Source organism: Solanum verrucosum, unplaced genomic scaffold, assembly GCF_900185275.1.
Source record: "Solanum verrucosum unplaced genomic scaffold, falcon-dt-bn FXZP01000252.1, whole genome shotgun sequence".
NCBI lineage: Eukaryota > Viridiplantae > Streptophyta > Magnoliopsida > Solanales > Solanaceae > Solanum > Solanum verrucosum.
In genome coordinates, this window is record NW_026019988.1 from 3,102,482 (window position 1) to 3,125,621 (window position 23,140).

Consider the following 23,140-nt stretch of genomic DNA (forward strand, 5'->3'; position numbering starts at 1 on the left):
TGAACTCTATGTGCTCTAAATCTAAATGCGACTAAATTCACTAATTATATTAGTACACTATGTTCCAAATTAAATATTTGTATGTGTGAGATAAAACTAGTGCATTCAGTTGAACCCGTAGATAGATTTACTTATACACTTGTTTCTGATCTCAAACAAGTTAAAATTGACTATATAAACCTTAGGTTATATTCAAATTCAAGCACGATAACTCACATGTTGTTACATGTCTTCCGTTAATAATTTAGTTTTTACTTGCATTGAATGTTTTCTCTTGAAATCTTAAATTCGCCTCTCCGATCGCAACAGATTTACAAAAATTGAATAGCAAAGTGAAGAAATCAAACCTGGGACATTGATTTTGAAGATGTGAGAATTAGGAGATTCAATCCAATCGAGAAGAGCAGGAGAACCAGAAAAGTTTCGATAAATCGTCGGACTTAATAAGAATCTTCTAAAAGGATCACCAAAAATCGCCATTTTTTCTTCTTCTTTTTTTTTTTTTTAATGTATCTGTTTATTTTAGGAGGAGAATACTATATAAAGAAATGGAGTTTTTTCTAGAAGCTCTGGAAGGTTCTGTAAAGCTTATCTTTTGGTACATTGGAGAAGATGATGTAGGAGATGATTATCTGTGGAGATCCCTATGATAATTACTGTGGTCTTGAGTTGAAAAAAAATTGAGTTGGGCTTTTAGTTTAAGTTTGTTTTTGGGCTTGAATTTATCATTTCAAAGAGGCTAAATTTTAAATTTTTGAATAGATTGATATTTAATTTTTTTTTTTTAATCTTTTAAATGAACTAATCTTTAATTTTGATCCTTCATATGAGCTAGTTTTAAATTTTTATCTTTTAGCAATTGAACTTATGTATAGTGAATAATAAATTATTTAGAAATTGAATTCATGTCCTGACATAACTTCTGATACATTGTGATATGAAAATATACATTTTTGCATTGTGAAAAGATTATTTATTATAAGGGGTATAAATTATAGACGAGCACAAAATATGCATAACTACACTTTTCGATATTTATGTTTGAAGTTTAACCTTATGGAATTCGCAACTTCAGTTAAAAGTATTTTACATTTTTGGTCATGGAAAATCGTACAAAACTACAGACAAATGGCAAAGCTATACTTCAAAATAAATGTTTAAATTCAAACATGAATTTTTAAACTTCAGTCACGTACATTTGAATTTGTGTCTCAAGTGAGTAAACTTGTCGAAAAAATTTAGCATTAAATTAAATAACGATTTCAAAAGCAAGTATTTGTGCATTTCGTCCACCGTAAGGTCACAAAATAAATAGTTGGGCCTCTAACTTACCTACCCATATCCAAAAGAGATTGTCCAAATTTTCATCTGGGCTTAAGCCCAGGTCCATGGTCTGTTGGTTGGACTTTGCTTATATCAAGTCTTCCTTTAAAAACAAAACACTTCTTTACTTTTTGGGCCAAAACATAGACAACATTCAAAGTTGCCACATTTTAATTTTTCTCAAACATCGGGTGAAAAATTCAAAAATAAAATAAAGTGTTGATGTATTAATATGATCTTCGAGATATTTCAAATTTTTTCTTTGTTCATATGAGAATCAGCGTACTTCTATAATACTTTCCCCAGTAAATACACGTTTACTAAAAAACACATGTTGAACATAAAAATATAATTAAACACAACTTCATCTTCAACTTGAACTTCATAATATTTCAAATAAAAATAAATAAATTGAAATCTATTACCAAACGCCTTCTAATCTAGAACACCATGTTAATCTAATTTTGTACTGATCTGCAAATTGAGAATTAAACTATGAAAACATGTTTTAACATATTTCTATATATATCTAACAGGTTTGGCAAGAAATTAAATCAATCAAGATATTGAAACAACTATTGAAAATTAGCGCAGCCCATAGAAAACATTTTTTACCAGTATATAATAGGTGGAATTTGTTTCTTCATGATAGTGAGATAATTAATTGTTTACTATTATCTCATGGGGTTGGCTAATAATATATTAAAACTAACCAAATGACTAATGTTTTCGTAATCAAAATTAGTTGTTCGATGACTAGTGTATTCATATTGAGTTCAAATTAATTTGAATTCGTATAAAAAAATTTATTAAAACTAACCAAATGACTAATGTTTTCGTAATCAAAATTAGTTGTTCGATGACTAGTGTATTCATATTGAGTTCAAATTAATTTGAATTCGTATAAAAAAATTTAAAATTGCTCCATAATAAAAAAAAAATCTTAATCAAAACTTGAACCGGAGACTTCTAACAAGTAGGTGACTTTATGACAAGTAATATAAGCCTGACTTGAATATGAGCTCTTTCATTGGGAGAGTCGACCCAAAAAAATATGTCTTATAATGCACAGTAGCAATTTAATTGAACCTCAACAAAAATATCGAATCCTAAGTAAAAGAGAGAAAAAAAAATGGTAAGAAACAAATCTAATATAGCTTACTATATGTCCATTACCCAAATTTTGACTCGAAGAAAGTAACAAGAATTTACAAGGTGATTATTATGTACACAATAATCAATTTCTTCAAAGTACATCTAACATTCGATTATATAATATATATAGTTTGTACTTTTAAAAGGTAGGTAAATAAATAAAGCAAATAGGGATTGAAATTTCAAACTTTATACATAACAAAAGAATCACAACACAAAAATTGGGTATATTTGTATTTTTTTATATAATGTTTTACTCACTCTTATTGGTCTTCTAGTAGACTTTTAGTATTTTATGAATTTGGTGAAACAAAAGTATATTACACTAATTTTGACCAATAGCTGGCTATGGACATTTTCTTTGGTCCTAATTTTTGGATTAGTGTGGGGCAATTTTTTTACTTAATGCATAAGAATGTAGGTCCATTTTGGAGTACAAATAATGTACACACCATTCATATATATATACACACATATTTTTTACCGGGGAACCGATAATTACTATTTTCAGGTGTTCACATTGTAAACTCTGCTCCAATGTAATAGTCCACAATCACACAAAAGAGATAAACTTCATTAAACAAGCCCCTTACGACGAGCTTGACTGAAAATGTATACGAGAGATTTCAAACATGAATTATAGTATATATACGCACTTTAAAGAGTCTTAATTTTATCAATATTTTATTTTATATATGATCTCCTGAATTTATGTATAAGGTAAGATCAATGTTTTCAATCTACCTTTATTCGATGAATTTTACTTCAAGAAATCAAGTTAAGTTGGCAGTTTCTTTCAACTTCATTGACAACGTAAAAATGAAAAAATAAAAATTTAAAAAATCATTGTGAACCCACCATTTAATTATCTAGGACCTATTCACATTATACGTATTATGAGAACTCATACCGATATGATTTTAAGGTAAATATTTATAGTAGACGTTTATATCAAATCATGTTAATTTATTGTAGTTAAGTAATTTAACAAAACGAAAATGCACATCAACTAATTACCATGATTAAGTGTAAAGTCTATGATCAAACACATTGTACATATGTGTCTATTGATTCAACGTAAATATCTTAAAGCAAATTTTTTCTACTTAAAATTAACTCACATAGGAATCTTGTAAAAGAATATTTTTACACTGTCAATAAATTTTAACATGAGATAACATGTATAATTAGTTATCACTTTTATCGTATCATCAATGTTAGTCAAATTATGTGTATACTCGTATATAATCTATTAATTGTATTTTTTTGTTAACAATCGATTTTGTGTCATATTTAATTACACTAAAATTTTAAAAATTATCTTATATAGTCAACGTATAGAAAATTATTTTAAAAGTATATAATTTAAGTACATAAATTTGTTTTTTTAATTAAATATAATTTGAAACATACTTTGCCCCTATGAGAATTTTTAATATTTGTCCCAATTTTTTTTTCCCTTTAAACTAAAGCAATGAGAGGAAAGGAGATGTTAAAGTGGCGTTTTCAGAAGGTAAACAATGACACGCGCTAGTACGCGCTGCATGACCAAGTGACACGTGTAGAGAAAGTAGATAATTTTTAAGAAGGGAAAAGGGTCAAAATTACCCTTAAATTTTGTTTTATTAGTTGACTTTACCCTTACCGTTAAAAACAAGTTATTTTTACCCCTACTGTCAATAAACTTAACAAATATACCCCTCCTTGGATGGAAAGCCTCAAATCAATTAAAATTATCCAATTTTACTTAAATTATCCAATTTTAACCCGACCCGACCTACTTAATAATATAACCCATTTCTTTTACCCAAATCAACTTTATTTTCCTCACCACCACCAAAGCCACCACCCTCTCCGAGATCTCCTTCACCCCCACCGCCGAAATCACCACCTCTCCATTTGAGCAAAGCACCCTCATCAATACCCAATTCCCCACTAGGCAAATTGATCCTAAGCAACTTAATTTCCTCAAAATTCTTCAAAAGCTGTGTAAGGGAGTGATGTGTAACAAAAACAAAATCAAATAAGTCAAAATATAATAAAAATGGAAAATTAGTAAAAGCACATGGACGCACTTGTTGCTCACCTTGGAAGCTACATCATACAGGTTCCTTATTCTTTTGAGCTGCTATAAGTCCAGCATAACAGAATTTATTCAGACCAAGACCAGCATCAGTCATGTCCCGAACAATTACATACCTGCAATGTTGAAAAAGAAGCCAATTAGATGACGGAGGAAAACAAAGATTATGAATCCAACATAAAATAAACCACATAACATCATGTTCGGAAAGATTGGATGAAATATGACACTGAAACATCAACAATGAGCGCAGAGAAGTTGACTCTTGATAGGGCTGCTGACTTGGAGGAGGTAGAGTAGTGGGAGAGGTGGTGGTTTCGGCGGTGGTGGTGAAGGAGATCTCGGAGAGGGTGGTGGCTTTGGTGTTGGGGAAAATAAAGTTGATTTGGGTAAAAGAAATGAGTTATATTATTAAGTGGGTCGGGTCGGGTTAAAATTGGATAATTTAAGTAAAATCGGATAATTTTATTTGATTTGGGGCTTTCCATCCAAGGAGGGGTATATTTGTTAAGTTTATTGACGGCATGGATAAAAATAACTTGTTTTTCAACCAATAAAACAAAGTTGAGGGGTAATTTTGACTCTTTTCCCTTTTAAGAAAATAAATCAAATAATTTCAAAAAAAGCAAAAAAAAAAAACCCAAAGAATGTGAAAAATTAGTAACTTGGCTATATTTATATTTTAAAAATTAATTATATAAATATGTATAAATATAAAACTAATTCAAATGGTGGATAAATACATGCATTCAAAACTAATAAACTCAAATTCAGAAGTTATCTTTATACCTTTTTCGTCAAAAATACTGAGTTCTGCTGAAATCATTCTTAGTAAAAAAAAATTAAATTCCGCTGAAATCATAGTCAATAGCACAAAACATTCCATAGTTGCTTATTAAATAATCATAAGTAAATTTCTATAATAAAAAATAAATATTTATAGGTCCTAAACATGATAAATAGTAATTAACTTACCATAATAGATTAATAATTAAACTACCATTATATATATAAAAAAAAAAATCTTGAAATTTAGGTGGAGGGGGGGGGGGGGGGGGGGGGTTGGGGGTGTAGATTTTGATTATATATATATGTAGGTGGCATTTGGTGCTAGTCTTCAATAGGACATCTCTTCTCTTTTTTTCTCTTTCTAAAAAAAAAAAAACTCCATTTGTCAACAATAATACCTTTTGATAAAACTATAGGTTATAACATTTTATCCCAAAGTTTATATTTTTATTGTTTTATTTCTTGAAAGAACATGGGGAGACAACCTTGTTGTGACAAAAATGTAGTGAAAAAAGGTCCATGGTCATCTGAGGAAGACAAGAAGCTTACTAATTTCATCCTTAATAATGGTCAATGTTGTTGGAGATCTCTCCCTAAACTTGCAGGTTTTTTCCTTTCTCATTCTTCCTCTTTTATTTACGATCGAACAGTATCGGAGTAAAAAATTTAATTATATCATGGAATTTAGAAAATTATTAAAACGTCACATTTGTGACTTAGATTTATACTTGTGACGTAAAGTAATTGCTACATTAGAATCTTTCTTTTATGTCAGATAAATTCAACAATTTATGATGTATGAAGAGGGAAACTTGTTTTTTTTATTTAAACAGTATATTTTTCGATAAAGGAGATTCCGAGCTCTCAACGTCTTTGAAATGAAAAGGAATTGTTAATTTCAATGATTGTACCAACCCCATTGGTCCAATTCTCATAAAGAAATCCAAACATGGGAGAAAATATATGGTTTTGTTAATAAAATTGGTTTTTTATTAAAATTAAAAAAAATGACAGATAATAAATTTATTGACTTGATAGAAGATATCTTCACCAGATACCTCAGAAATACTATGATTCTTGTAATCTTGTTTTTATTTATTTATTATTTTATTATTTATGTTGGTGAGTTTATTTCTTAGAAAAAAATTAATAATAATTTTGGTGGATGTCATATTTATTGCAGGGCTATTGAGATGTGGAAAGAGTTGTAGATTGAGATGGACAAATTATCTAAGACCAGATTTGAAAAGGGGACTTTTATCAGAATATGAAGAAAAAATGGTTATTGATCTTCATGCTCAACTTGGCAATAGGTACATATTTTCTCCATTCATATTATGTCGGAGTCAGCATTTTCATTAACGGAATTCAATTTAACCTATTTATACTATGTCGGAGTTAGCATTTTGGGATTCAATCATAGCTTCGCGATATTATCATAATCTATTTCTTTTTTGTGTCTACCTTTATATATATGTGTATGAATGCGAAAAAAATAATTATAAATAGAACCTCTTTTTTTAAAAAAAAATTCACAATGTTTAAATTTTGTATTCGTTATGACATATATATATGTTACATGTGGAGCTTATTTAAAGAAACTTCTAACAAAGAAAAAGAAAAGGAGTGACTTCAAATGATAGTTTGAAGTGGCAGACAACAATTTCAACTCAATTTTAGGCACCCATTCTCCACTGTATACCTTTTTTTTTCACTTTCTAATTTTGTATACATTAATTTTATTTTGGCTATTCATTACACTATTTTTTAGATAAGTGGGGAAAAGGTAAGTGAAACTTTTCAATATAAAAAATAATAATTTAGTGCACATCTTTGCATTTATACACGTTCGACGAAGAATTGCACTTCAAGGAAGTCTATTCTGATATGAGTAGTAGCTTACTATAAATATGTTCGCTATAACATGTTAATTTATACTAATAAATATACATTGCAAGATTCTTAGCACTATATCGATATATAAATTAAATTCTTATTTTATTTTGTAAAAATTGTTTCTCATTTCATTTGCTTGTCCAAAATTATTTTCAGGTGGTCTAAAATTGTTTCTCATCTGCCAGGAAGAACTGATAATGAAATTAAGAACCACTGGAATACACATATTAAGAAGAAGCTCAAGAAAATGGGAATTGATCCAACCACTCACAATCCAATTACTAGTGACCAACTAACAAAAAATCAACCAATTATTCAACAAGAAACACAAATTCCTATAGAGGAACCAATTGTAGAAATCAAATCAGAAGCAAAACAAGAAGAAAACAAGAACATTGGGACTTGTACAAAAAACATCAACTCAATTGATGAAGTCATGAATGATGACTTTTGTACTAATGAAGTCCCCTTAATTTCACCAAATGAAATTTTAGTCCCTCATGAATCAACATCTTCATTTTCTTCTCAATCATCCATCAATATTCTTGAAGACTTTTTACCAAAGTGGCAATGTGATTTCAACATGGAAATTAGTTGGGCAGATGATGATTTCAGAAGCACTTTAGATTATTTACTCAATGATGATGATGTTAGTGACATGAACAACACCACCATTTCCCAAGATTGGTCTCAAGTGTTGGAAGTTTGAGATAACACACTATTATTAAAAAAAACGTGAATTTTCGACGAACATTTCATTAGAAATGAAAATAAAAATTCACGTGTTTTTAGCGGTGACAGTTATTGTTATTAACTTTTCAAAGGAGAGCAAAATTAAGCTCTTTCTTTTGATTGGCCAGTCACTTTTTTTTTTGTATCGTCTATAGAAGTTTACATGGTAGAGTTGTTACTATAGTTCATGGACAATAAAAAATAAAAATAAAACAGATATGTTTATGGAGACAAATTACATAAATAGCCTTATCAAATATATTTATGTTATGGATGATAATACAAAAGTATACGACTCTTTTTCTAATTTTAGTTTTATATATACTTTAAATTTCATTAATTTATTGCTGGGTATTGAAACAATCAATCTGGTGCATAAAGCATTTTGCATAATCAAACCTGTGAAGACCCGCATCTCAAGTACTACTAATGCAGATAACTTATCATGATATAAATATTAATAATTATTTTTACGATGCAAACGTGTAGTCTAAAGATAACAGAGATAACTTTGATATTTTCTTTACAATAATCATTCTACCTAACTGATTAAGACGTCGAGTTACTCTATGAACTTTCTCTTGAGTCAAATAATAGCATATAAGTTCATATATGAGAAATAGACAAATTACATATATTAATTACGAAAGTCAAATATTATCAAGTGCATTTTATACTAATTTAATAAATTAAGTCGCAATTTCCAAGTGGAAATTAAACCTTCCTCAGTCCCAACTAGAAATTAAATTAGATAATTAAAAAAAATAGTGGAAGATGCCAAACATTTAGAATATTATCATTGACTAAATGCAAAATTAGAAGAGTAGAAGTAACTTTTGCATAATTAGACTAAAATATATTTTTGTTATATAATAATAATTAAAAAAAATCATTTAGAATTAAAGTTTACTCTGATCTATGATAATATAATTTAGAAAATAAAAATTGCTACGGGATGTTGAATCGTGATGGGATGATTGGAATCCCTCTATTCTTAATTAGAGGTTTCTTGAATCCTGTGTAAGGAAAAAATTACTCCCTCCGTCCCTATTTACTTGTCCATATTTCCTTTTTTAGTTGTCCCTATTTAGTTGTCCATTTTGACAAATCAAGAAAGGACAACAAATTTTTTCCTATTATACCCTTATTTACACTTCTTGAAAATTGTAAAAGTGTATGTTGTTTCCCTCCAATTTATTTCACTTGAATTCAAATAAGTGGTTGTAATTTTGAAGTAAAAAGTTGTCATAAGGGTAAAATTGTAACTTCACTGTGCTAATCATTGTTGCCTTAATCTGTGTGTCATTTCTAAAGTGGACAACTAAAAAGGGACGGAGGGAGTATGATGGAAGCACAACACTCGAGCAATGCACACAACTAAAAAAATCACTATTTTTTCACTGAAAAATGTTCAGTGCTATTCCCACATATATTTCGATTGAATCAATGTGAAAAAGAATAATTGTTTCATACAAAAAAATTAGAAATCTTTCTACTATTCAGTGAAAAGCTATTTCTCACCATCCATTTTTTCAGTGAGCTAATTTGATTGTGAAAATGAATGAAAAAAACAATATTTTGTATTGTACAAATTTTCCACCAATGCGGGGGGGGGGGGGGGGGGGGAAGGGGGGGAATAAAAAATCAGGTGATAACCGAAAAAAATAATAATGCAAACTCACATATGACGCAATCCATTTAAGAATGTATACAGATAGATACCTCTTGACTATGCATAGAATAAAACATATATTTTTATCACCATTCTTTTTTTTTTTCTAAAAAAAGTCTTTTTCGTATACAAGTTGTAGTATTTTGTAACATAATTGCAAAATAAAAAATAAAAATTGTATTAGTTGTTTTTGACGAAGGTGGTGTCCGAGCTAGTTTGCCGTACGCCTCAACTATTTTATGTAGTACTCCTATTATACTATGTTTTAAAATTATCCCCTCATTTTAAATCTTTATTAGGAGGTTAAAGAACAAAATAGATATTTTTTCATTTACGTTGATGGTCTTTCAATTTTGTTGTTATTATTTTTCTTTTAATCATGTTTTATTACACTTCTTTTTAATGGACGATCTATTGAGTTGTTGTTGCAATAATGATATAGTTCCTCATCTACAAAAATTAACTCATTTTATAATACTATAGTTTGTTCAAACTTTGCAACACTGACTTTGATACCAGAGTTATATGTGTAATAAACAGCATTAATTGTTACAAGAATAATACTCTATGTAGCTACATTTTTCCATGGTGTGAACTAAGGAGTAATATTTTTAAAAATTTGACCAGAAAAAAAAAACGTCTTAAGTGAAATTTATTTGAAATCTTGTTAGTTAGTTTCTTTGATTGACAAGAAAAATCCACAGTTTCATATTATTGTCTAAAACAACATCAGAAAGGTAAACTAACCACACTAGGTAAGTCTCATACAACGAGTTTAACCAAAAAAGTATGCTAGTTGCTATTGTCAAATTAGTTGGTTTTTAAATTGATAATTAGATAACCTAATCATATTTCCAACTAAGAATATGGTATGATTACAAATTCAATGATGTTGTTGGAAACATATATTATTCCAAATACAATTAACTAATTGACTCTTCGTGCGTTTGTTCAGTTTTATTTCTTTAAAAATAATATTTGTTAGAATATATCTATCAAATATTATTAAATAAGACACAAGGTAAGAATTATTAAATGAACCAAATTGCAAATCATCCTAGTTGTTAGGAAATACAAAAACATAATGTCGCAATTAAGTCAATAATAAAGAATTCCACCAATAAGGATTGTGGTGAATAGAGAGGGTTCTCTGCTTCTTAATTAGAGAACACAGTTCACGCTTTGAATAAAAAAAATTGTAAGAATATACTTTCTGTTTAAAAAAGCTTTTATGCGGTGTGAATTTAGATTAGTCGAGAGGAAGAGTGACAATACGAGTACTAAACATCGGGAAATTAATCAAAAAAGATTTATATTTATGATTTATGAATTATAGGGCCTTGATATATCAGGAGGATTTCAAAGATGGCTTTTATTTTTGTATAGAATAAAGTCTTACACTAACAAAATAGTGACATATATATGGGTCCAAATTAGTTCAAAATCTTGAATTAAGTTTCCTAATTTTGAATTTTTGGTAATTAAGTGTGATTTTAGATGAACAATTATAAGTCAATTTTAGGTCTATTTAGTTGAAATATTGTGGTTTTCATTCTACTTACTATATATATTATTTTATGTTTTTCCTGTTGATGACGCTAAGCAAGACCACCAACTCGTCAAGGAATATGATGGGATGATCGGAGTCTCTTCATCCTTAATTAGAACAGTAATTATGAATTTGAGTCCTAGAAATAATATAATTGTAAAAAATATTTTATCTATCTATTTAGAATAAATTTGAATTAATTAAACCAATAAGCTATAAACGAATATAGTCAAAAGAAAAAAATAATGTTCGAATTGCGTGATTTTCTCTATGGTAGAGATGTTGCTTAAAGATGTAAATTTTGACTTTAATATTTAGCCATTTGTTCCTTTCCCACAATTTTTTTTCTTTTTCTAAAACAAAAGGACCACCTATTTACTTTTATATTTATTTGTTTTTTTGGGAGATCTTGGAAAATCATAAATTAAAGAACTTTGAGATCGAATCAGGGTCTTCTTTTTGGTTTGAAATTTGTTTCTTCCAACAACCTTATAGACAGAGGTAACTTATCCGAGTTCAGTTGAATTCAGTATTTTTGATCATATATATATTTAAAATATTAATATTTTAATAAATATATATTTTGAACATATCCAAATTATAATAATTATAATATTAAAATTTTTAAGAAATTAAAATTATTAAATTTAAAGTCTAAATCCGTCTTTTGGCCTAAAGGAATCTCTTTGGTTTTGCGTGTGTGTGGATCTTTATCTTTAATTAATTAGATGAGAAGATTCGAATCTTATATATATATATATTTAAATTGATGGAAAAACTTATTAATTCTTTATAGAACATATATTAATAACTCTCTGGAAAATCCTCTTTGCCTACCTAAGATTCCTTAATTTGATTATGTAATTGCTTCTGTATGCAAGTAGCTTTTGTCTAAACAAATTTGTGTTTCTAATTTATTTATTTTGTAAAATTACTACCACGACTTTTATCGACCCCAAAGAAGGAAAAGAACGAATTCACAAAGGGTGGTTAAATGAGCAATTTAGGTTTTTTATTCGAGTCATGAAGGTATTTTGTTTTGAAAGATGAATTGTAAATGAAGTAATTAGTATGATTTGGTTTAAGTATTAAATACGAAAAAGTTTTCACCATTTTAGTAGTTCCTATATGATTTCATTGTGACTTTTTTTTCTTTGTTAGAATAATAATTGTTTGAGTCTCTAATATTTATATTAGATTAGGTTTTTACATCCTTAATTAGGGTGCAATTTTTATTCGAATCTTACATAAATATAAAATTTCTTGTGCATCGAGTTGCGTCACTCTAATGAAAACACATAAATACTCTCTCCGTTCATTTTTACTTGTCACCAATTTAACTTGTCATATCCATTAAGAAAATAATTAATGTTATAGATATTTTACCAAACTATCCCTTATTAATTATTTTATTTTTATTTATTTTTTAACCGTGGTTTCCGGGTGTCGCTTTGCAAACCCGACTAGCTGTACCCACCGGGTCCCGCTGTTTCAAGGCGGGTGCACCACGGTTAGTTCCACGGGGCCCTGGAGACGCGGCCGGTTTGTAATGCCTCCAGTGGCCCTGCTGGGGCTCGAACTGGCGACCTGAAGGACTTTGTCCTCAGGCCTTTACCAGCTGAGCTACCCCTCAGGGTTATCCCTTATTAATTGATGTCTTAGAAAATGATTTGAAAAATAAGTGTTTAATGCTGATGGTAAAACATTGAAAAAAATTATTGTGTTTTCTTGATATGTCAAAAGTGATAACTAAAAATGAAAATCTATTTAGAATAAGTGACAAGTAAAAGTAAACGGAGGAGAGTATTAGAATAACCTAATTAATAATCTACCTATGAATATAAAACAAAGCATTTATCCCTTTGACTAAACCGTACATAGTACAAATTAAATTTTGACCGTTAAATATGAACACTAGATTTAGATGGTGATTTTTCTCAACATTTTTCTTACAACGCAATTGACTTTGAATTTATTAAATGAATGCAATGACCACATTATGGTAAAAGTAAATGAGCATTATGTTCCGTCGTTTTTTTATTTGCACGATTGCGTTTCTATAAAATTAAATAATGTTGTTTAGTAGTGTGTGGCGAGTAGTCGTCATATTTAGTTGACAACAAGACGGTGTGATATGTATGAGTCAAGATTTTACTTAGTGGTCCAAAAGAATAATTTAATTTACTTTTACTGTAGATTAATTTTCTCATATATTTCTGTTCATATCTATTTTCTACCATCGATGAAATTTTCTTATAAAAAATTGTTCATCCGATGAACGTTAAATATTTGGAACCTTATTGATGTACTTCATAATTTCAAGTCTAAAGGTATTAAAATTTAAATGAACAAATTAGTAAAATTTAAACTGATCAAAATGTTACGCGAAGTGAAATAAACTATAGGTTAATTAAAATGTGCTAAATAATAAGTCATGTACTTTCTTAATGTAATTAATGTGAAAATGTGAACGTTTGAGTATTTTACAGGCTACTTATATTGGAATATTTTTCTTTCACACTCTCTTTTTTGAAAATATTTTTCATTTATTAGTAATAAAAACTTTCATGAACGCCTTATATTGACTTTTTTTTTTTCTTCTTAAGCTCCTAATATTTAACTTATGTCAACCTACTTGCATTTCTTCAATAATTTATTTATTCTTAATTATTAATTTTTGTACTAAGGTTTTTTCTAATGCCTACCTAAATTTTGATGATTGCCCGTACTTAAACTAGAGGACTACTTTTTCAATTACTAGACTTGATTAAAGTCGTAAAGTCTCAATAAATAAAAATTTAATTAAAAAGTTTTATTGATTGTGTATAAAATTTTGTGAAGAAGGACCATTACTATTCAAAAAGGACGAGATACAATAGATGAGGTTACTTCTTTCTTAACTAAAGGTTTTGATTTAGAGCTCTGTATATAAAAACAAAAATCTTTGACAGAAAGCGTTACTGTGAGTGGACACTACTGACAGGAATCTTAGTTAATCAGGATTCAATGTTGTTATTTGGTCCGAATGAACCCTACTTGGTGCAACTTCGAACTAATCGAAATTCAATGTCAGTACTGAACACCGAATGGAAAACCAAAATAAATAAAGATGGATCATTACTTAATTTCTTTTTTGTAATGATATATTCTTTATTCCTATTTCGCTTTCAATAAAAATGCATCTTTTCAACAAAAAAGAAAAAAGTTAAAAACATTTTATCATTAAGTTGAAAAGCATTTTGTCTAATCGTTGAGATTTTATTAAGTTAACCTAATTTGATTTTGATATGAAGGATAATGTCTATTTACTTCGTCCCAATTTATATCACATAATTGGAAGTTTTAATTTTTTTGAAATAAAATTTATATATCTAAAAACTATGTAAAAATTATTATAAATTATATAACTAATATATATATTTGTAATCCGATAAATTTTTTTTAATTGATTCACGAAATTTCAACTGTATCATATATATTGAGACAAGGGAATAGTTTCGATTGTGATATATAAGATGTCTATTGAGTGTCTTTTTCTTATTATGTTCACTTTTAAAAGGGAGAAACATAATTGAGTATTAGGCGGGCTAAATATAATCCCTAATTATTCATGGTTTATGGCCGACTGCCGACTCAAAAAATATTAATTAAAATTCTTCTTTTTCACGATGGAGCTACAATATTAAAAACTATAAATCGCAAATCAATCAGTTTAATCATTCATAAATCTATTTCATTCTAAGATAGAGCAATGTATTTGACGAATACGATTTATAAGTCGCATTCAAATACCATATATAGATGTAGCACATTTAGTATTTGCGACTTATACTAAATTGTATATTTGTTACAAAATTCATCAAATATATATTTATTTTTAATTTAAAATGTATATAAATATATTTTTGCATCCTTCTAAAGTAACTCCTCCCAAAATATTATTACATCATTGTGACACCAAAATTCCTTGAATATGACGTTAGCATGTACTTTATTATCCCCCAAAGACACAAAATGAAAGAATCCCTAATAACTTTATTGGTGATAAAAAGGTATTATGACACATTGGCACATGAATTTTATTATTAACAGTATTTGTGCTTGAATTGGATAACTTAATTAAAAGAAAGATTCTAATCAAATAGATAAGATTATCATAATAAAATAATATTCGTGCTTCAATTAGATAATAACAAAATATGTTTTATTGGGTATGATTATGCTTTCTTTGTAGTTTGATAATTCCTTCGATGTTTGCAATCGAGTTATTTGGGAAGATATTCTTTGTAGTTTGATAATTAAGTATACTTGAAAATTTGTTATTAATAGTAATTTGATAAATAGTCGTTATTTTTTTATTGAAAAATGCTCAATAATTATTTCTCATAAATTGATCAAATTAGTGAAAAAGAGAAGTTCGTCATGGTTTTAATGAGAATTTATTTTTTACCATACATCGTAAAATATATCATATAATATTTTATAGTTGTAAAATATGTACTTAATATTATGAAATCAATATGTAAATTGATATAAAAGTTAGGAAAAACAAACCTTATTAAACAAAATACATCCATATAACATATACTAATTTTACATATAATTCAAATAATTATGTATCCTACCACTAATTAAGAGTTTCCTACCATATGTTGACGAAGATACACCTAAATACATGTAGTTTTTGCTACCAGATATACTAAAATAAGGAAAGAGACGAGCAAGATGGGGAGCGAGATAGTCATGTATCTCAGATACATGTGAATCACACTAAATACATGTATATGTATGTATCTGGTATCCTAGAGCGAGATGGGAGAGAGGCGAGCGAGATTTGTCTATGTATCCCTGCAGATACATGTGAATCTGTGAATCTACTTGGATATAGTCTATCTAGAATAAATTATGTCTAATTTTGACCTCATGTATCGTGAGATACATTTATCTAGACATACCAAATTCTGGTAAGATTCGTAATATTGCAAATTAGAGTATATCTAATTAATTAGCTACTAAACTAGTGGGATTATTGCAAGTTTCCCTAAAAATTAAACGGAAAATGCATTATTTGGGGGGGGGGGGGGGGGGGGGACCACGTAATTACATAATTTAAGATAACATAATCTCTAAAAATAATCTCCATCATTTGAATTAATTACAAAAATAAAACATTTTTTCCTTCTCTCTCTTAACATCGGAATGCATCACTCCACCTTTATCAAATACATTATAATTTTGTTTGTGCACAATGTATCTGATACAAATGTTATTTTTGATACATAACTTCAATTATTACAAACTTAAATCAATATGAATCTAGTTTATAGATACTTATCTGATACATAAATTATGTATCATTTGCTATGTATCGGGTGAAGGAGTAATGTATCTAAAAGTTCTTAAAAATTTAAAATTATAAACTTTCAAAATAAAATGTAATTAGCGTCCAAATTGTCGAGGTTTCTATACTTTATAAAAAAAAATTATTGGGGCGGCAGCAGAATCCTAAAGGGCTTGTCGGCCCACGCGTATAACCGTATTGGTCTGTTTTAGTGGATTTTGGGGCCCAATTTACCTTTTTCTATTTTCCTTTACAAGCTTCATGGCTGAAAAGAAAAAGATAAAGAAAAGTAAAAAAAATCTTTATTATTCCTTCTGTTTTATACTACTTGATCGTAGTTGATCTGACACATATCTTAAAATTTAATTAGAAGTATATTTTTACTAAGCTAAGTTTATTAATGATATTTTAAAAATCTAAATTTAACTGCTAATTCTTTATTCAATCATTCAATGATAGGGGTAGTATTGAAAGAAAATACTTGATTTTTTAAATTGAACAAGTAAAATGAAATACCAAGTAAATGAAATGAAGGGAATTTTATTTCTTATTTGAGTCTAATATCTATTTTGAGATCTGACTAATTCAAATTTTTACTAACAAATATGACATCGTATGATCGTACTTAAACTTGAAATCTTTCATTATTAAGAATGAGAAAGTAACTAGCACTCCACCATAACCTATAATTATGAACCACATGAATCTATGCTACAATTTAAAAGTACCACAATCATGCATCTTTCTCATCAACTTTAGATTAACCAATGATCATCACATGACTCAAAATCGTAGAATAGAAAATGACATTTTTATTTATTTATTTAGGGTTTGTTGACTCCTTGGATTGGATGACATAGGCAAACACGTAAAAGATTTTTAACAATCCCCGAGGCTTGGTTGAGTTGATTGGGTGAGTGGTTTTTTACTAGGAAGACTGAATATCAATTTTCATTATCAGAAGTATTTTCAGCCAAAGCTTGACGCATCAAACTTGTCTAGCTAATATGATTTATATATATCATATGTGGTTTATGAGTTATTACACAAAAGTCTATTTACTTAGTGCACATTTAAAGAGGAATCCGACTCTAAACTCAATAGTGCATACACTGCAATTCGAACCACAACACCATACAATAATTGAACTAGAACTTTTAGTAAGAAAATTTGAAATATAAAATAAGAAAAACATCAAGAAATTATTAGAGATTCACAATAACCTTAACCTTATGTATATAAAGTATAATTTTTCAATGTAAAGGGATCTGAATGAACCCGCTTGCACCCAATAGCACCATAAACTTCAACCTTTTTGTGATATATAGATCGATTTTTCACCTTATAATTTTCTCGCAATATCCTCTTCACCTCCCCTAACTATATACAATAAAATTAAAAGAAAAAAAAAAAAGATGATGTAAGGCTAACATAGATTTCAAGCAAGAGGAATAGTGTGTAGGGTTTTATTCTTCACCTCTATTGACACTTGGCATGACACATTAGCTTTTTATTCTTTTTATTTTTCCTTTATAGTACTAAGTAAAAAGCACTAAGAAGGTCCAATACTTTTAATTAATTTCTAAATTGAGTTGAGACTTAATTTTATTGGAGTTTTTGAGGGATCAACAGAGAGTGGAACATTTCACTGGTCATGACCAAGATATTATTATTTAGTGTTTTATTACTTTGTTATTATTTTATTATTTTCTTGATTTCAATTATCATATAATATAATCTCTTTGTTGTTGCTGTTTTTTTTCTCCATTGTTTTTAGTATGGATTATGTTTTAGTTCATGAGTTGATGATCTATCAAAAACATTTTTTATACCTTTTTAAGATAAGAATAAAGTGTGTATAAATCAATAAATCACCCTTTTTTACCCCAATTGAAACCCCACAAAAGATAGATCTATGTATAGTATCCAAGATATAGAGTTTATAGCTCTTTATCACTTTCCAATTGTAATATTCCACCAAATTTGATGTCCATTTAATTTGTATGAGAACAAGTTTGTCAACACATCACCAAATATGATATAACCATTTCCCAAGAACCGTTATTTATTTGACCATCATGCAAGTAGTGAATTCACAATTTAAACGTTATATTTATTTTTCAAACATATGTATTAAATTTGACTCAAAAATATTGTTATTATATTAAATTAATAAACTCATGATTGAAACCCCCACCCTCAAAAATACAAATACGAAACCAAGATTTAGGATGAGAATATTTCAATTGATAGGTGTATTATATGATATGTCATTGTATGTGACCTCCTAAATTGCATTAATTTATCCTAAATATTTCATTTTAATTGAAATTTGGTAGGAATTATTTCTTTTCCCTTTTTTTTCTAGTGGAGGAGGAGTAATGGGGTTTTGAAGAACTATTCATTCCATAGTATTATCCATTTAATATGATATGTATAAAACCTTATCCTTAGGTAGCATATTATGTGTTTCTACACTCTTCTTGTTTTGTTGTCAAAGTGTACTAGTACCATTAGAAGGGTACTCAATGAAAAAAAATCACACTACTTTTTATATACATATATAATTGTGGTGTTCGGATCAATTTTGATACATATTGATTAATTCTATGAAGTGTCTGTTATCTCTAACTAACATAAATACGTGTAATTCTATCCTCCAAGATTTAAACGGATGAAAAGAAATTTTGGGGCCCAATTTACCTTTTTTCTATTTTCCTTAACAAGCTTCATGGCTGAAAAGAAAAAGATAAAGAAAAGTAAAAAAAATCTTTATTATTACTTCAGTTTTATAATACTTGATTGTAGTTGATCTGACACATATCTTTAAATTTAATTAGAAGTATATTTTTACTAATCTAACTTTATTAATGATATTTTAAAAATCTAAATTTGACTGCTAATACTTTATTCAATCATTCAATGATAGGGGTGGTATTGAAAGAAAATACTTAATTTTCTAAATTGAACAAGTAAAATGAAATACCAAGTAAATGAAATGAAGGGAATTTTATTTCTTATTTGTATCTAACATTTATTTTGAGATCCGACTAATTCAAATTTTCTCTAACAAATATGACATCGTATGATCATATTCAAACTTTAAACTTAAAATCTTTCATTATTAAGAATTAGAAAGTAACTAACATTCCACCGTAACCTATAATTATGAACCACATGAATCTATGCTACAATTTAAAAGTACCACAATCATGCATCTTTCTCATCAACTTTAGATTAACCAATGATCATCACATGACTCAAAATCGTAGAATAGAAAATGACATTTTTATTTATTTATTTAGGGTTTGTTGACTCCTTGGATTGGATGACATAGGCAAACACGTAAAAGATTTTTAACAATTCGCGAGGCTTGGCTGAGTTGGTTAGGTGAGTGATTTTTTACTAGGAAGACTGAATATCGTTTTCATTATCAGAAGCATTTTCAGCCAAAGCTTGTCGCATCAGACTTGTCTAGCTAGTATGATTTATATATATCATATGTGGTTTATGAGTTATTACACAAAAGTCGATTTACTTAGTGTGCATTTAAAGAGGAATCTGACTCTAAACTCAATAGTGCATACACTGCAATTCGAACCACAACACCATACAATAATTGAACTAGAACTTTTAGTAAGAAAATTTGAAATATAAAATAAGAAAAACATCAAGAAATTATTAGAGATTCACAATAACCTTAACCTTATGTATATAAAGTATAATTTTTCAATGTAAAGGGATCTGAATGAACCTGCTTGCACCCAATAGCACCATAAACTTCCACCTTTTTGTGATATATAGATCGATTTTTCACCTTATAATTTTCTCGCAATTTCCTCTTCACCTCCCCTAACTATATACAATAAAATTAAAAGAAAAAAAAAAGATGATGTAAGGCTAACATAGATTTCAAGCAAGAGGAATAGTGTGTAGGGTTTTATTCTTCACTTCTATTGACACTTGGCATGACACATTAGCTTTTTATTCTTTTTATTTTTCCTTTATAGTACTAAGTAAAAAGCACTAAGAAGGTCCAATACTTTTAATTAATTTCTAAATTGAGTTGAGACTTAATTTTATTGGAGTTTTTGAGGGATCAACAGAGAGTGGAACATTTCACTGGTCATGACCAAGATATTATTATTTAGTGTTTTATTACTTTGTTATTATTTTATTATTTTCTTGATTTCAATTATCATATAATATAATCTCTTTGTTGTTGCTGTTTTTTTTCTCCATTGTTTTTAGTATGGATTATGTTTTAGTTCATGAGTTGATGATCTATCAAAAACATTTTTTATACCTTTTCAAGATAAGAACAAAGTGTGTATAAACCAGTAAATTACCTTCTTTAGACTCCGCTTGTAACATTACATTAACACACAAAGTAAGTTATTTTGTATTTTTGCAAACACAACAACCAATAAAAGATTGACATTCTCAAGAACCACTGCCCCAATTGAAACCCCACAAAAGATTGATCTATGTATAGTATCCAAGATATAGAGTTTATAGCTCTTTATCACTTTCCAATTGTAATATTCCACCAAATTTGATGTCCATTTGTATGAGAACAAGTTTGTCAACACATCACCAAATATGATATAACCATTTCCCAAGAACCGTTATTTATTTGATCATCATGCAAGTAGTGAATTCACAATTTAAACGTTATATTTATTTTTCAAACATATGTATTAAATTTGACTCAAAAATATTGTTATTATATTAAATTAATAAACTCATGATTGAAACCCCCACCCTCAAAAATACAAATACGAAACCAAGATTTAGGATGAGAATATTCCAATTGATAGGTGTATTATATGAGATGTCATTGTATATGACCTCCTAAATTTCATTAATTTATCCTAAATATTTCATTTTAATTGAAATTTGATTGGAATTATTTCTTTTCCCTTTTTTTCTCTAGTGGAGGGGGAGTAATGGGGGTTTGAAGAACTATTCATTCCATAGTATTATCCATTTAATATGATATGTATAAAACCTTATCCTTTGGTAGCATATTATGTGTTTCTACATTCTTCTTGTTTTGTTGTCAAAGTGTACTAGTACCATTAGAAGGGTACTCAATGAAAAAAAATCACACTACTTTTTATATACATATATAATTGTGGTGTTCGGATCAATTTTGATACATATTGATTAATTCTATGAAGTGTCTGTTATCTCTGACTAACATAAATACGTGTAATTCTATCCTCCAAGATTTAAACGGATGAAAAGAAATCAACACAATTAAAACACATATATACTCCTTTCCATTTTTATTATTATAAGCTATAATATGTGGTCACAAATTTCTTGATTGGATGAGTGGTTACTTGTTTCAATCATTTTTTAACACCTTGCTTTAGGAATTTGGTGAACATTTTTGGAGTCTGTTAGGATTGCTACATTAGTTGAAGCTTTTTGGATTTGTTAGGATGTTGACTTAAGTGGACAAATATTCTCCAATTGCAAAGAGTTTCATTCACTAAGTCTTAGAAATCATATTACTTTATCCATAAATTATTACAATAACATAAAACTAATATGGTGCACTTAGGATTGATCTCATTGGATGCCACTTTGAAATAACATGTCAAAAAACATAGGCTTTTCAACATCATCTTTTTGAAGATATAAATTCAAGAAAGTTCCTATGAAAATAATTTGTCTCCCATTATTACTCATGATTCATCAAGTTATATTATATATGATAAACAAGAAGAGCTTCTTGTTCTTTTGTCAATTTAGTGATTAATGATGATGAGAGGTGGGGGTGGGATATAGTGACGAAGAGAAATTTCATTAAGAGTGTTCAAAATTTAATATATATATATGTATGAAAAATAATTTTTAACCTATATATAGTATAATTTTTCGACGAAGGATGTCCGACTGACCACTGAGTGGCTACGCCACCGGTGGGGTGGGGGATAAATGTATAATTAAAGACACATGTGTGACCTATGCATGTCGTCATTTTTCTTGCATAAATTAAAGTTTTAATTTGATTTCTGTGAAGTATGCTACGGTATAAAATATTAATTCCATCATTACATAAAGAAAAAAGACCCACTCATGACTTCTGCCACAATTATGTACATTGTTACTAATTCAATAAGGGAGGCCGTTTGGTAACGAATTTGGAGGTGAGTTATGCAGATATTAAATCTCGCCTCAGTAATACCATGTTTGATAATTAGTAAAAGGTTAAATTACTCACAAGTCAGGATCAGTATAGCTAGTCACACATTTTTCTTGATTCATTCCTTACACTGCTCTATGGCATCTCCCTAACAACATACCTAATGTATTTTTCCAAACATCTTAAGAGGGTAGAGTGTACGAAGATACTACCCCTAACTCATAGACATAGACAGGCTGTTCCTGGAAGACCATCGGTACAAGTGCAGCTATGGCATCTCCATAGTAAAAAAAAATGGCGAACAATTTTCTATAAAATTATTCAACAGATGTGCATTGTAATCCCTACAAAAAATAATTTGTGAACCATATGATCTCTAGAATGTATCAAAACTGAAGCAGCCAAGTGATACACAATACAAAAGATTGAACAAATGAAGTAAA

The 23,140-nt window shown here is 28.5% G+C and overlaps 3 protein-coding genes across 3 annotated transcripts in view; 2 read left to right on the forward strand and 1 right to left on the reverse strand.

Moving 5' to 3' along the window:
- LOC125818914 (glutamine synthetase cytosolic isozyme 1-1) overlaps positions 1-23,140 on the reverse strand; it is a 176,314-nt gene that overhangs the window by 60,306 nt on the left and 92,868 nt on the right. The window lies entirely within an intron of this gene.
- The window catches only part of LOC125818922 (uncharacterized), a 196,224-nt gene that overhangs the window by 25,986 nt on the left and 147,098 nt on the right, over positions 1-23,140 (forward strand). The window lies entirely within an intron of this gene.
- On the forward strand, positions 5,740-7,986 carry LOC125818917 (transcription factor MYB20-like). Its single transcript, XM_049498428.1, has 3 exons — positions 5,740-5,955; positions 6,534-6,663; positions 7,403-7,986. The coding sequence occupies exons 1-3, from the start codon at positions 5,823-5,825 to the stop codon at positions 7,953-7,955; spliced, it is 816 nt and encodes a 271-aa protein (XP_049354385.1). The 5' UTR covers positions 5,740-5,822; the 3' UTR covers positions 7,956-7,986.